Genomic DNA, 16,277 nt, shown 5'->3' with positions numbered 1-16,277 from the left:
CAATTGCTATGTGCTAAGATTCCTGTAGTTATTAGAGAATTTCTCAGCAGGAGGATATATGTTTCTCATTACTTTGATACATCTTGGAAAGGTGACTCTGAACTCCCTTACATGGAAACAAGAGGAACTCAAGACAAAGGTGAAAATTACCTCAGGTCTTGTGATCAGGAAGGAATCATTTTAGCTGCTGGATGGATGAGGGTTTAGTAGGATTCATATGGTGGTTTTTTCCCCCGTTTCAGGGACATTATCTTATATCTGCATTCATCCAGTTAAAGCTTAGTCTCAGGATTTGTTTGAACTTGAGATTCACTTTTTACATTTTGCTTAGTATTCTCACATCCGAAATTCATATAGTAGCACACAATACTATTAATGAAGAAGAACAGTAAACACTGTGACAGAGTAAAGTCTATTCAAGAGAACAGGTAAACACTGAGACCCCAATTCACCTTACCTTACTTCAGGGTCCTAAATACTGAGAGCTTGGTGTGTGTTAGTCATGCAGACTTTCTTAGTTAACAGAGACAATTTTTCAGAGTGCAGTTCCCCCTTGGGAGAGCTGAGATGAAGGTTTTGGTTTTTAAGGAAAAATAAATCTTAAAGTTAGATATGTGTCTAAACACTTTGCAGAACCACAGGCTGTAATATTGAAAAGATAGCAGGGATGTACTTTTCCTCACTGAATATTTGTCCTCTTTGTGGTTTTGTTTTTGTTTTGTTTTGTTTTTAATACAAGTCACCTTTTTCTGCAAACAAAATATGGAAATGTTTTTGCATGTGCAGAATGTGACAATGAGTAAGGTACATATGCGTACAGGGAAGCAATGACTGAGTGTAAGCTGGTCATCAAGTATCCACAATTAGAGGAAGCAAAATTTAGAGCAGAGTCAAAAGCTTTTAATTTACTGTGTTCCTGCTTTATATCTTTATGATTGAGAGCAGAGTCCCAGTGGAGCCTTTTGCCATGGTCTCATGACAATATTTAATCGAATAGTTGCACCACTATGGAAGTTTTATCATTCGCTACAATGGAGTTGGAACAGAACACCCACCTGGTCCTGCTTCTGTTTCACAAGGGCTAGGGGTGATTTTGAAAGTCAAAATCCCTTCAGGATGCTAAAGCTTTCTGCTAGAAGAATGCTCATTTTGCTACACTTTGTAATATGAGAAAAAGCAAAAACCTTGAAGCAAAAGCTCTGCTTTACTTCCCTTTCTGACTTTCTGTAGTATAGTTACACTTCTAATCAATCACAGTCCTTCTGAATAACAATTATAATGTTGATCCCTGAGGCTGTCTCTCCATTCTGTTAACATACCTGCTTACACTGTGGCTATTCCTGACTTGTTTAAAGTATTTGGATCAAATGAAGTCTCAGTTATTCCTTTAATTGGTCATGTTTTTCCTGATGTAGTTTTCACCATATTTTAAACTTCTGAATTCAGAATGTCTGGCTGAAGTTCATTGCCCTTCCCCTGACTCTTTGGATTGCCTGATTTTAGCAGGTGTGCCCTCATCTTTGGCTTGCGTAATGCTCAGCAGATATTACAGTAACACTCCCCCAGGTATTTTTTTGAACTTTGTCTTCAGAAGAAGATGAAGGTTCAGGATAGTGTATGATGAAAAAGAAATATCTAACTATTACGCTTCAAAAAGTATAGCCCACAAATTTTATTGTTGCTTTAGTTATGCGTAATTTTTTTTTACTGTGCTTTTGTAGCAATAATGTAGTGCTGAAAGACTCAGGCTTGGTGAAGTCTTGTGCACTAATATGTTCAATAATTTTTATGTAATAATGTTATTAGTCACTGTTGTAAATTAAAGGCACACAGTGGAATGTAATGTCCAAATTAGTACTTTTATTAGGGAAGGAGACAAACTCAACCATAAATTTAAGATAAGTGCTATGGCCTGTGGAGGAGTTCATGATTTTGTTTTCTGCCAATTAAAGCATATAAACATTTTGTAAAAAGCTTCACAGTTTGTTACATCTTCTGAGTTGCTTTTATATGGTAGGGGTTTAATTTTTATCTTTGATAACAATCCTTTATGTCCGTAGGTTTGTTGTGGTGAATATACGTAGCTCTGACTAACTGTTGTCATTAAAAACAGTTGTTTTTAACTTATAAAGGATTGACATAATAATTTTAAATGTTTCTGAAGTTGCAGTTAATTTAATTATCGCTCTGTAAAATATAGTGTCCTGTAGGGAGAAACTGTCAAGGTGGTGGGAAGTTTATCATAAGCTATATTGAACCGGGCTTCCAAAAATAGTCATTGCACTCATTGTACTTGGCTGTTAAAGACTTTGTATTGTAGCTGACCCTGAAATTAGGCCCAGGTCTGGTGTGAAATTGCATAACCTCTGTAATAACACTGAGAAGTCCTACAGATTAGGGCATGAGAACCACTGCACGAAGCTTCTGCAGTCCTACAGAACTGCCCCAGCAGTAAGTCAAAGCCTTTCCTCTGGAGCCCCTGCTTGGCTCTGAATCCACAGTAACACTGAGCCCTGCTCTGTGGTTCACACTGAGGAGAAAAGGGGTTTTTTAGTCTGGGAAAGGTACTATATCATCCCTACGGTACCCAAAAATGGGTGTTACTTCATATTAGAGAAGTCTGGTTCTGAGTGTTTCAGTTTGTGCAGGAAGCTCATTTGGGATCATGCCACAAAACAATATGCTTTGAAATTAGTTGTGATTTTTGACTCATACCACAGTAAGGTGTATCTAGTTGTAAACTCCAGATTAACACAACTTCAGCTGATCAAGTAGCAGCTGTCTGATGGAATTTTCTGAAAGTTGTATCAGGTAATACATGTTCTATTTATTCCTCAGTCACACTACAAGCAGCTCATTCAGAACTGAGCTGCCAGCCTTAATCAGGGAAATACCCTTTATACATTATTTCTTGCTCATATGTTATCCTTTAAGATGTAGTCAATGTGTTGTGATTTCTTCAAGCTTTAATTAAAACCATTTCGAATGGCTTAGAATTTTTTCCTTATGTTTGCTTTAATAGATGGGTGTCACTGGCTTTAAAATGCATTTTTTATTCTAATTTGGTATTATTCTCAAAATGAAACCTTGCAAGTCTTGCCCTCCTTTGCTTTCCTGGCACTGTCTTCCTCTGATTCTTGCTCAACATCCCTTTAGGAAGATCTTTGTTCCCATTCATTGATCTCACTTCCATCTCTCCATGTCTGTACTTCTGCTTCGCCCCCCTTCCTTTTTATACTCATTCCTACACGATACTTTCATTTTGTGATATGTTGTTCTAAATACCTCACTCTCAACACAATATAGTAAGAGCAGAACCTCTGCTCATAGCCTCTGCAATTCCCTACGTTGCCTTCCATTGCTGACAGTACTACTATGTTCTTTTTACTTTGGACTATAGCCCTTATAGGGAGACGTTTATCTTCTGGACAACTGAGGGCTGAATCGTACAAATCTTTTCCCACATGAATAGCTTCAGTGTTCTGTGAGGAAATAGGCCATATGTAAGAAATAATTATGAGCATTGAGTTGGTCTTTGTCTGAATCCCAGTGGAAAAGTGGCTGCATGAGAAATTTCAGGAAAATAACTGACAGTCCTTGATGTATTTGCCTGCAGCCTTGGCAAAAAGACCAAGGACTGATTGAACCTGAAGAATGGGCTACCCTTTCATTTCTGGAAGCAGTTCCTCCTTCTAGAGTATTGCCTGCGAAATGTACGGAGAGCTTCTCCCTTCTGGTCCTGCCATCAACTGGGATAGAGAAAAGATCTCCAGATGTGCCAGTCAGGCATATGCACAGGCACTGACTTACCTAACTAAATATGCCCTCTAGCATCAGTGGCTAGTTGAATGAAAGCATGATGTGAATACAGTGTGCACAGAGATAACTGAACAACGTTGGAAGTCTTATGCTTATTCCTGGCTTCTGCACCCCAAGGCTGTGATGCTGGCACGCAAGGAGTAACTTCTGCATGCTGTGCAGTGGGAACCTCTCCAGTCACTGTCACTCTTTACAGGTGTAGACATTGCTGTGTGTATGTGTACACAGTTAAGCACATTCAGAAGATCTAATGCCTCTCATATACTACCCACACATGATTTTCTCTGCACCTCTGCTATGGCTACTCTTCCACATGCCCAGAAGAGTAGCTGGAAACTGCCAGAAAGACTGGGTCAGCTCTTTCTAGTTGGCATTTTTTTATATTACCATTTCATCTGCAAAATACGTTGTTGAGAATTTGCCAAATACTGACTGTCAGGAGTGTTTTATACATATCTGGATCTGCAGGAGTGCCTCAAGTCCCACTGAGATATTTGAATAAAGGGAGTGCTTACCTCTTTGCAACTTCAAGAAATCAAAGCCTTTGATATTAACCAGAGTATACGGGATTTTTATTTCATTTAAATAGATGGTTACTTTTATGGCTTGGTCTTTGAGAGGAAACAATGCTCAAGACCTTAAGGCTTCATTACATTAAGAAAGTAATGGGCATGCACACGCCAACCCTGTGCAGTCAGTGGCACTAAGGTGTGGAGCAGATGCCAAGCACTCTTCCATAAATCCCACTCCTTCATCAGCCCACATCTGAGTTTAGTTTAGAATGATGATCAGATTTCTGTCTCTTCTGAGTAATGTGCAATGCCAACCACATTATTCAAGATAATGCCAGAAGCCTAGAGGAACAGTCTTACTATGATGAGGGAAGTTTTGGTGGTGTAGATATATCTGATAATACTGTCTTAGGAAATTCTATCCTGCTGGAAACAGCTGTTCTCCATACTTCTACAGCTCAGATTACACGAAGAAGGATTGCTGTGGTATCTTTTGGAACACATCTTGAGATATATAGAATGCCACAGATATGGTCTACCTGGATTTAATTGGGTTCTTTTTACTACCACACTCCAGCACTTTTTATTCGTCATGAGCCAAAAAGGAAGAACAATCTTTTCCTACAGATGCAGCACACAGCATTATGATTGTTCAGAACATAGTGTGCTTTTATTTTGTGCTAGTTTGTGTCCAACACTCATCTTACAAGTCATTTCAGTATTTTAATATTCTGTTTTGAGTTTATGGTGGCAGGAATGGAGAAAAATGTGTTATATCTTTATATATGTATATCTAACTTCCTTCCATCTTCTCATATATTTTAGGATTCCAACAAATCTTGAAAATTTCTCTGTATAAAGGGTTGTTTAAACTTTTAAGGAGAAAATAGAGAAAATATTTTAAACTAATATTGTTGTGATTTTTAGAATTCTTATAAGAATGCAATGGGTAACAGGAAGTTTTCTTTCTGTTGGGTTAAAATAGTGTGCATGCTGTTAGAGGTCATGAATATTGTATCATTAACAATAATGGTACAATGTAACTCTCAATCGATTTAAATGTGCTCTTTTAATGCAATATTAAATTCACCTGTAAGAGCTTCTGTAAAAATCTCTCTGTCTTTATAATGTAATGTTGGTCATATGTGACACTGAATTTTAATTTTCATTCTCAGATGAGGAGGGCGTTTTGCTCGCTGATGGATGATTTTTAAAGACATTTTCTGGGTTTTTGTGAATCTTCAAGGCCACTGACTGCAAGAACACTTCAAATCTGAACTTGAGTGAACAGGAAAAAGTCACATCAATATCAGACTATTTAAATTCGAACTGTTGATAATCCATCAGGTTTCAACTATGCTGCTAGATTACAGGATACGATGTTTGACACTTACAGTAATACATCCTCTCTCAAGCATGCATTTCCAGAGTGGATTGTTTCCAGTAATGGAAACAAAGTGCTGTTTCTACTTTTAAACTTAGTTCTATATTAATACAAGAAAATGGTAAGAATTTTGATTGAGCCATATTTCAGGCTTTTTTTGGTGAAAATGTTTTTTACTATTATATACTTGCACCAAAAAAGCAGTTATTTTGACGCTTATTTAACGTTTTAACACACCTTTTGAAGGAACAAGTATTTTTTTTATAAAAGAAATTCAGCTTAAAAGCAACCAAATAAACTTTTTCTCAAAAATTAAGACACGTTCCTTTTTCCCTCAAGACTGAATGGCTGAAGAAACACATTGCTCTCAGTTTAATCTGCCTTTTTTTACGGGGTAGGTCTTAGGTTGGGATCAAGATTTAAATTAGTGAGATGCCAGCTTAGAATATGTGATTAAAATTGGCTGTAATAGTTGTTTTTCTAGGTCTTATGTCAGCAAGATTACTCTTTTAGCTTTAGCAAGGATATATTTTCTAAGCCAGTGGTTAATTTGCTTCTGTAGTTGCCTCATCAGATTTGGAGAGAGACCATTCATCAACTTGGTCAGTATTTAATTGCAGTGGAAGTTTGGATTTTCAGGATGCTATTCTATATAGTTGATCCAGGTCAAAACCAAGTCATAGGCACTCATGTGAAGTCAGAAGCAGGACAGGTGGTAGGGTTGGTGACTGTGTTTTGGTGATATATTGTCATTAACTAACACTAATTTAATTTTTATCAAGACTTACCCCTCTCCCCTTCCTGAATGTGACTGTACAAACCTGAGCAGTATTTCAAACTGTGAGATGTTAGGAGTGCTGGATGTGAATTGAAGGTTTTCCTATGCAATAGTAATGTGAAGTTGCCATGCTTTTTTTTAACTTCATTTTGTGATTTGCATGGAAATAGGCAAAGAGTGGTGCTGGGAGGCAGAGCATTGGCAGACTTACAGAGTTTCTCATATAAAACACATATCAGACAGTATTTCAATTTCACATGCATTGAGTAGTCATAGGCTTAAGCAAATTGCACAGTTGGATAGCAGATCCAACATACAGGTGTTTGACAGGTGCTACGTGTTGATTCGACTGTTGTGTGCCTTCATTTTGGCCACTTTCTTCAGATGTCTATGAAAGGTTATAGTCCAGAGTGACACTGATGTGTAAGTGGGCTTGTCTCGTATTTCTTCAGCGGTGTGAAAATACCGTGGAAAAGGAGTTCACTCCAATATTTTGCTCACTCTTTGGAGAAGTTATCCCTTCTTGTGAGAGACGAGATGAGAATGGCTGTGTCAGCATTTTGAGTAGCATCTGAGTAGAAGAATATAATGACTATATGACAAGCTGAAGCAGATGTCATCTGCTTTTTTGGAGAGTAGGTAGAAAGTCATTGTTGTAATGATTCCACAACATGACTACAAGCAGTGGAGCCCTGGAAAAGGCAGGACTTTGTCTACATGCTTCCTTTATTTCCTCTTGAGATTTCTAATTTAATCATTTGTCTTGATTAAATCTGTGTCATTCAAAACATAGACTGCTATCTTGCTAATGTGCACATAAAGATGGGACTTCTAAAGACCTTAAAATATAAGGGAAGAAGGACTATTCGTAGATAGGCAGCTGCCTGCCCAGTGCAAACCTGGTTTGAACACATAAATGCCCCTTGAGAGATTCAACTGAGTTAAAACAAGAATATAAACCACCTTATTTCGTTAGGAATTTCAGAAGTATTATGCTTTCCTGGAAGTATACCAGTCTTTGCACTGAATAGCCGTACTCGATGTCATGTAGTGTCTGTATGGCCAGTATCCCTCTTGGTGGTCCCAGTTGGTGTGACAGCTATTGAACTGTTCCTAGCTGGCAGCTGAATGGGCCAGGCATGCCAAAAGATGCTGTTCCCAGTTTGTGGTTGAGAGCTTGTATCCACTTGTGGTTTGGAGTCTAAAAACATTTGCAAAGTATTAGCTTCAGGGTTATGACATTTGTGAGGTTTGCGCAAGGATAAACTGCTTGGATGTGTTTGATGTGGGGGCCCTGGCATCAGGTACGTGACAAACCTTTGACTGTAACTCTCCCATCAAAGTGAGAATCTCCTGCCAGCAGATAATTCTCAAGTGAGCTTGTTGAGAGGAAATTACAGTGCAACTTCACTTGAATATTGACTGTACCTCAGTATTGGTTCACTTTTATTGGCAGCTCCTATCCATGTTGTGGTTGTTTAAATTTCAGATGACCTTTAGAATCAATCTGTTTAGCTTTTTGTGAAAAGATAGTTTTTACTGATACTCTCGGTTTTATGACTGTGGATTGTCCCAAGAGGCTTACAGTAAGACATCTTTTCTTGTCAAATCCATTTTCACTCTAATGTTTGGGAGCTTTCTGTCTCTGTGGTCTATCTCTGTGATACACAATGAGCACCTTGGCCTTAGAAACCTTGAGCTGATGAAGCTCTTTGAGCTGTTTCAGACACTGAATGAGCTACCAGTCATAAGAATCTCTCCTGTGTTATTTCATACCCACAAAACTCTAGCGTGGCTTGCTTCTTCTACTTGGAAAGTCTGTCAAGTGGCAAAATTATCTGGAAATATTCTTAAAATGAGGACCAGGTTTCTGAGATTGCTATCAAACACAGGCAAAGGAGTCCCAGCGTTAAGGGTGCGTGCATTTTCTCTTACACCATTTTTATATTCCTTGACTACAAGCACAATTATGTGATTAACCGATGTACCAGGATTCTGCAAAAGTATCTTAGTTCAATGATGTGTTGAGATGCTAACTTTTCACGGTTAAGTACTATACCCTTAACACACCCAAGCAGTCAGTCGTCTGCACAATAGACCTGTTCTGAAATGTAGGAGATGGCATTTAACACAGTCCTGTTGCAGTTGTCTTATACTTGAGCATGTTGCCAGGTGAGGTAGCCAGCTGAGAATCTGTCCTCTTATTTTAATGGGAATGAAACTGCAGAGAATAGCCTTCTCCCCGTACACTAGAGAAAAGGTGTTTATTTGCATTGGTTTTGTTATTATGATACTTTTATAGACTTCAAAAAACATCCTGACAAGATCTATGTATATTCTGTTACCAGCTCTTCCATGTTGCCTATATCCTTATCAAGTTTGCAAATTCTCCTCGTCCAGATCTGTGGGTCTTAGAAAGATCAGTGGACTTTGGAAGAACTTACAGTCCCTGGCAATATTTTGCTTGTAAGTATCAATCCTTGTGTCACTGCCCTTTTGTTGGCAGGTTTCTTTGATCATTCACTCAGTAGCAGCAAATCTAACTATGGGGTTCACTGAAGATTTCAACTGCAGAGAAGACAGTGAATGTTGAATACATTTCTCTTTTCTTAGTTAGCTACAATAGATTAGTGATAAGAGTGTATGAGTATGATATTTTGAACGAGTAATTCAGCATGTGAATTTTTTTCACTCTCTTGGGAATTCTTGATTTGTTTGTCTTGTTTTTTGGGTATGTCAGAATTGCAGGGTCCTTCATCCCATGGGACCTTGAAATTTCTTGCAAAAATCAAAGTGAAATACAAATGCAAAATTTTTGAGTACCTACCTACCTTTTTTCTTTGTGATGATACGAGAAATACAGGGCCATGTCTTGTCAGGCACCACTGAATTGCTTGGGAAGAGAAATGATTGTTTTTAGGAATTTCTGGTTTTCTGTGCTGAGCTACACAGTCACTGTTATTGTTCTATTATGGAATAGAAATTACCTGAAAGCACAGGGGATTCTTCTTTGTTAATTTAAATTAGAACAATAATGTTTATTTTCACATATAAGATTAATTTTGTTCTTGCTTGACTAGACTCAAAAGCAGATTGCTTGGAGCGCTTTGGAAAGGAAGCTAATCTTCCCGTGAGGAGGGACAACGATGTCCTTTGCAGCACAGAGTATTCTCGCATTCTGCCTCTTGAAAATGGAGAGGTAAGTGCTTTTAGGAAGGTAATGTGTAATGCTGGAAGCAAACAGCATTGGTTTTGGAAGTTTGCTGGAAGTAATTTTTCAGCTATGACTGCTTGAATCCACTTTAGTAAGTCCATAACCATGGTGAGATTTTGGGAGGGTGACTTGACTCCTCCTAAATTTCTATTCCCTATGGGGGTAGGGCCTCCTCAGAGCAACCGGTGTTGATATTTATCACAATTTAGGTACCTCACTATAACCATATGCTTTTGAAGGTGTTGACTGCATTTTCTGAACACTTCCATTGTGCAATACAGAACTTAGTGCACCTAAATTGCTCATGTGAGTAAAGGCTGTAGAAACAGATATTTACCATTCAAGAATAAGTAGCTGTTTAAAAAAAGAATGTATAAAAATGCTGCATGTTTATAATATAATACATGTATTTGGAAAAAGTTGCCCTGATTTTTCCCATTGTTACTTGCTGGGCAGAACTGTGGCTTGTATTATTTGAATGAATGTTAAACTCTTGGTCGTGCTGATGGCTTCTCCTGGCGTTCTCCTGATGGGGTTAGAATCCAGATCTAAACTCCTCAAGAGTTATCCAGAGATTTGAGCATTTGGATCTCGGGATTCATATTAGAATAGAATTTGCTAACATATCTGTAAAATTTTCCTAATAAGATATTGTAAAGGATAATTTCCCCAGAAGAACATTGCTGGTGCCATCTCCTATTATATGCTCTACGACTATTTCTGAAGGAATTGTACTGTAATTGGAACAGTCATCATTCCCTTGTTACGTGCCTTAGAGTACAGGAGCCATTTGAAAATAGAAATCTGTTATCTGGATGGTTATAAATAAATGAAAGTCTTTTATTAAGCCCTGTAAGTACACACTAGTTTGTTCATTCAATAGAGGTCCATGATTGCTAGGCTGCTGGCAGCTGTTTCTTTAAAAAATAAAAAAAGTATTGAAGCCCTTGTTTTGGAAGTCAGACAAACCTGCTTTCATGTGAGGGGGTTTTCTAAAGCAACACTGTGTACTTTCCTCCAAAAGACCATTAATATGCTCGCAGGCGCTGGACCCGGTAACAATAATATTTTCCAGGAATGTTTGTGCCTTAACCCAAAAATAAATGTGCTTTGGGAAGGAGCCAAAACCTGATGTTTTTACTCAGGCAAAACTCCTGTTAACACTGTCAACTGTTAAAGCAACTATTTGCAACTATTCCTATTGTTTTTTGCTATTAAGACATGTAATTTTTGAGTGTGATACCTACTGTTTCTAAAACAGAGAGAGGCTTTTTTTTTTTATTTTTTTTCCAGTGTGCCATATGGATAATAAGAATTCAGGAGGGGCCAAGACTAACAACACTATTTTTCCCAATATCCTGGCTTCAGCATGAAATACCTAGTTGTTACAGCAAATACGTTCAGAAACAATAGTCAGTTTTTGGATTCTTTTATTTATTTTGCTTTGTGCCAATGCTGGCACTTGCAGTTGATATATTTTAACAAAAATGTGCTTACTTCTTTGTTAGGTCGTAGTATCTTTGGTAAATGGCCGCCCAGGAGCAAAAAACTTCACTTATTCCCCTAATCTTCGAGAGTTCACAAAAGCAACAAACATTCGCCTTCGTTTTCTCAGAACTAATACTCTTCTTGGACACTTGATATCCAAAGCTCAGCGGGACCCCACTGTAACTCGCAGAGTAAGTACTGTTTTCACCGAGACGTGTGTACTCAACAATCATATTAAAGCATGTTAGAGACCAAAAAATGGTCTGAATGTTTTAAGTTTGCAACATGCTAACAATGACATTTACGCTGACTCGCCTTTAAATCCCCATATTTTCTCCAGATTCATTTGAGACAAGAAGGTGACTAGGTGAGCACAGATTTATGGAGGGGAAGTAGTGATTAATGGCTTGTAACAGACCGTCTTCATTCCCTGCTTTCTAATATAGAAGGAAGTTTGGTGCATCATAGGAGCTATGAAGAGCCAAAGCAGAAATATTCTAAACTATCTTACACAGAACTGAGGAACCAAATCTCTTCAACTTTTTTTGAAACTACTTTCTCTTATTTGTATCCAAAGAAAAATTTTCTGTAAACGGTACCTGAGTTTCTGAAGGAGCAGGAATCAAAGGCTGTACTTGAAAGTTACTATCCTTCCACAAATTGTTTGAGATGCCTGGGTATTTTCTGTGGATTTTGGGCAATCTAAGAGCTTGAAGGCTGAAGTCCCACTCCTGTTCAGTGGGGAAATGTAAGGAAATTCAGCTTCCTCAAGGGAACACCAGACAGAAATTCATATACTTACAGAGATTGAAGACTTCATATTGTATTGCTGTAACAATTGGAGGAAGCCCTGGGGTGAGGCACTGCACAAATGCGTGTGAGGGTTTTGGTACTGGAAAACATAAAGCTGTTCCAGTTATTTGATAGCAGTTTCATTAATTGCCTTTATTGTCTTAAGTAAACTTTAAGATGTTGCTCACAGGCAGATGTAAATGCAGTATTTTGTTTACTTGGTGAGCAGCACAGCTTTAGTATGAAGAACTTCTGATGTTATCCTAGCCACGAGGTGTAGGATAGATGAATGAAATGTCAAGTGTTTTATTATATTGCTAAAAGAGAGTGGAGAGTTTTATTGTAGAGACCTTCCAAGTCTATGAAATAGTTAATAGTCTTAAAAAAATCTTTATGTTAAACTTATTACAGAAACAGATAAAAACTTAGGGATGCTAAGCAGGTTTGCAGATGACACAAACCTGGGAGGAGCTCTTGACTCTGTCAAAGGTAGAGAGGTCCTGCAGAGAGACCTTGACAAATTAGAGGACTGGGCAATCACAAACCTTATGAAGTTCAACAAGGTGAAGTGCCAGATTCTGCACCTGGGATGGGACAACCTGGAATGTTTGTACAGACTGGGGACTGAGGTGCTGGAAAGCAGTGCCATGGAAAGGGACCTGGGGGTCCTGGTCGATGGCAAGTTGAATATAAGTCAGCAGTGCTGTGGCAGCCAGGAGGGCCAACCCTGTCCTGGGGGGCATCAGGCAAAGCATCGCCAGCCAGTCGAGGGAGGGGATTGTCCTGCTCTGCTCTGCACTGGTGCAGCCTCACCTTGAATATTGTGTGCACTTTTGGGCACTGCAATATAAGAAAGACATTAAGCTATTAGAGAGTCTCCAGAGGAGGGCAACAGATGTGATGAAGGGCCTTGAGGGGAAGGCGTGTGAGGAGCAACTGAGGTCACTTGGTCTGTTCAGCCTTGAGAAGAGGAGACTGAGGGGAGACCTCATTACAGTTACAACTTCCTCATGAGGGGAAGAGGAGGGGCAGGCACTGATCTCTTCTATGTGGTGACCGGTGACAGAACCCGAGGGAGTGGCCTGAAGTTGTGTCAGAGGAAGTCTAGGTTGTGTATTAGGAAAAGTTTTTTCACCCAGAGGGTGGTTGGGCATTGGAACAGGCTTCCCAGGGAAGTGGTCACAGCACCAAGCTTGACAGAGTTTAAGAAGCCTTTGGACAGCGCTCTCAGGCACATGGTGTCTTTTGTATTAGAGAGCACAAATCTGGCCACAGCACTCCAGGTGTGGCCTCACTAATGCTGAATAGAGAAGGATCACCACAGAGAGAGTCTAGGCTTACAGGGGATGTACTGTGAATAGAGTGAACACAGGAGATGTACCTGCATGGCATTGCAACTCTTTTTGTCCTCCAGTGGCTTTATCTACCTCTTTAATTTTTCTGAAAGAGTATCAATCTGTACAACCAGCTCTCTGTTCTGCCTGACCATAAGGAGACAAGGAAACAACTTCTGAGCTACAAAAATGTATGCAGAAGTTGCTATTGATACGTGTACACTAATGATATTTCCACTGAGTTGAACCAACTAAATTTTTTTTTACCTGTATGCCTGCAAGGCATGGGGATGAGATACAAAGTGTTTCAACTTCAGGTCACAGTTTCAAATCCATCTTCAACCATGAGTGATTTTGACCAAGGTGGTAATTTCAGTCTTTTTCTACTGTTTAGTGATAGTTTTTGACTGAATGGGGAAACTACACTGCCCTTACCAGCATGTCCTGTTTGTTGATCAGACCACAGTCTCATGAACTGATGTGTTGACAGTAATTTACATCTCCATCCTCAAGCTGACTCGGAACAAGCTGTGGGCTTGGATACTGGTGACTGTGTATCTACTGGGGAATGGAGAGCTTCAGCAACATGTGTTTTTTGTGAACTGTGCAAGCCTGCTCCTTTTAGGTGCCCCATGGGTATTTGATTTGCTGGATGTCTTATACTGAGACGTCACCATCAACAGAAGGTTGATTATTGGCTACCTGATTTGGCTTTTTGTAAAGTTGTGCCTTTAAAGTTCTAATAAGCAAGATTTAACACTGTGATGTTGGTATTTCTGACATAATACAAGTAAGGAAAGACGTATAAATACTTCTTGTGCTTGTTCCACAGTATTACTACAGTATAAAGGACATCAGTATTGGTGGTCGATGTGTTTGCCATGGCCATGCTGAAGAATGTAAGGCAAAGAGTGCTGAAAACCAATACCAGTAAGTAAATGGAGCATAACATGGATTTAATAAAAACAATACATAAATATTTTCAAATGATCTTTTTATTATGGAATGATACGATCTTACGGCGATTTTTTCCATTACATTTTAAAAAAAATAGAATCTACTAATGGTTAACAAGAAAACATGTCAAGAGGGAATTATATTTAATGGGAAATATAATAATAATTATAAGTCTTTACTTGGAGTTTTCTTTTTAATTGAAATAGAAGCTTGGCAGATTGAATAATTTCTTAGAAACCCTTTGTTCTTTTTGGAAACGTGAATTGATATGACCTCTTACAGCAGGAAATCCAACTCAGAAACAAAATCAGTGAACTTCATAGAGGTATTGAGCATTATAACTGAGCTCAGCCTAGATTCAGTGGCTTTCAATCATTACTAGAAAAAAATAACCATTCCCTTTCCTTGTGAAGTTTATGATCTCCACATTGATTTCACAAAGAGTTAGATCAGACTCCTCTGCTCAGCTGCTGTATGGAAGTGACTGAATAGTCAGGCTGTCTAAAACACATTTTAAAAACCTGGTTTAAACCAGCTGTTGCTTTTATCCATGATGGCATTGAAACAATCTTCTATCAATGCAATATTTTCTGTTGTGTTTTAATGAACAGCAAGTGGGGAGATGGGTGCTTCCATTCAAGATGTCTATATTAGAGAAGAGTAAGTACAGAAATTGTAAAATCTACAGGAATAGGATGGTTATACTGGAAAATTTATTATCATTTATTATTAGACTACATAGATAAGAGAGGAAAATTGGAAAAGGCCTCTCCAGTCTCAAAGTCTTTCTTCCTCCTGGATGTAGTTGCTATGCGTGATAGACCTAGCCCACAATTAAAGCCTGCTTTTTACATAGGCTATTCAGCTAAGTTTAAAAAAATAAATTTCTCGATGAATAGTGTGCACTATTTTTAAAATAATAGATGAAGTTATGATCTTGGTTTATTAAAAACAATGATAAAATCATTGTAAACAAAGCATAATGAAAAAATTATGAAAGTGTGCATATAAAGGTGATAAATATTTTGATTTATTGTTGGTCAACAAACCTAAGCCTTGGAATGAAGCTGAAATAGAATACATCCTAAATTGTTATATATCATCTTTGTTTAATATTCTAGAATAGTTTCATAATCCAGTCTATTAAATCCAATTATAAATGTTCTCTATAAGTAATCTGTGCTAATAAACTCATAATTACATGGTTAAAGTAGTCAATCATGAAGAATTTTATGGAAGTTCCAAAATGTTCCAGTATTACTGGTTGACCTCTTTACATGTGAGCTTATATCCTGTCCTTTTCACACTTATGTGTTAGTCTTGGACTGCAGTAAAATTAAGAAAAATGATAATTTTTATTTAAAAAATTAAGAAAAAGCATTGAAATTCAGCTTCATTAAGAGCGTTTCTCCTCTGTAGGTTTCAGTGTGAATGTCAGCATAACACTTGTGGGGAAACCTGTGATCACTGCTGCCCTGGATATAACCAGAAACAATGGCAACCTGCAACAGCTGGGAGCACAAACATATGTGAACGTGAGTAGCCGAAAAGATGGTGGGTTAAAAGGGATATTGACAAGATGGTGGGAATTATCTGCAGCACACACATTCATTGAACATAACTAGCACACTGCATGTTTTAACACCCTTTTTTCTTTACAAAGGAAATTCTTTCCATACAGCAGTGAGGAAAAAGATGATGCAGTGAATATTATTTATGTTCTTCTTTCTTACTAAACATCTAAAATACTAATTTGTGTGAAAATATGACATGAGAAACGTGGAAGCCTTCTTGTAGTACACTGTGTCAACATCTCTCCCCAGTCATAGCTGTCTGCTGACAGACTGTGGATTCCCCCAAACGAGCAGAGACTAGAGGCATCTTGGTGTTCAGATTGCAGAGAGATTGCTCAAGGCTGCCACTGCTTACAGATGCTTGAGCTGCCCTCCCTTCTCATGCTGACGGTTGTCCCTCGCTGACTGTATGTCAGTGGGCACAA

At 38.4% G+C, this 16,277-nt stretch overlaps 1 protein-coding gene across 1 annotated transcript in view; it reads left to right on the top strand.

Moving 5' to 3' along the window:
• Positions 1 to 16,277, top strand: part of LAMA3 (laminin subunit alpha 3) — a 118,652-nt gene that overhangs the window by 12,705 nt on the left and 89,670 nt on the right. Inside the window, exons 5-9 of the mRNA XM_032680153.1 lie at positions 8,842 to 8,959; positions 9,574 to 9,692; positions 11,216 to 11,386; positions 14,154 to 14,251; positions 15,698 to 15,813. Coding sequence (XP_032536044.1) covers positions 8,842 to 8,959; positions 9,574 to 9,692; positions 11,216 to 11,386; positions 14,154 to 14,251; positions 15,698 to 15,813 — 622 coding nt within the window. The remainder of the gene's footprint in view (positions 1 to 8,841; positions 8,960 to 9,573; positions 9,693 to 11,215; positions 11,387 to 14,153; positions 14,252 to 15,697; positions 15,814 to 16,277) is intronic.

The sequence above is a fragment of the Chiroxiphia lanceolata genome, chromosome 1 (genome assembly GCF_009829145.1).
Source record: "Chiroxiphia lanceolata isolate bChiLan1 chromosome 1, bChiLan1.pri, whole genome shotgun sequence".
NCBI lineage: Eukaryota > Metazoa > Chordata > Aves > Passeriformes > Pipridae > Chiroxiphia > Chiroxiphia lanceolata.
The sequence above is the reverse complement of the archived record's forward strand: the minus strand, read 5'-3'. Positions and strand labels throughout refer to the sequence as shown.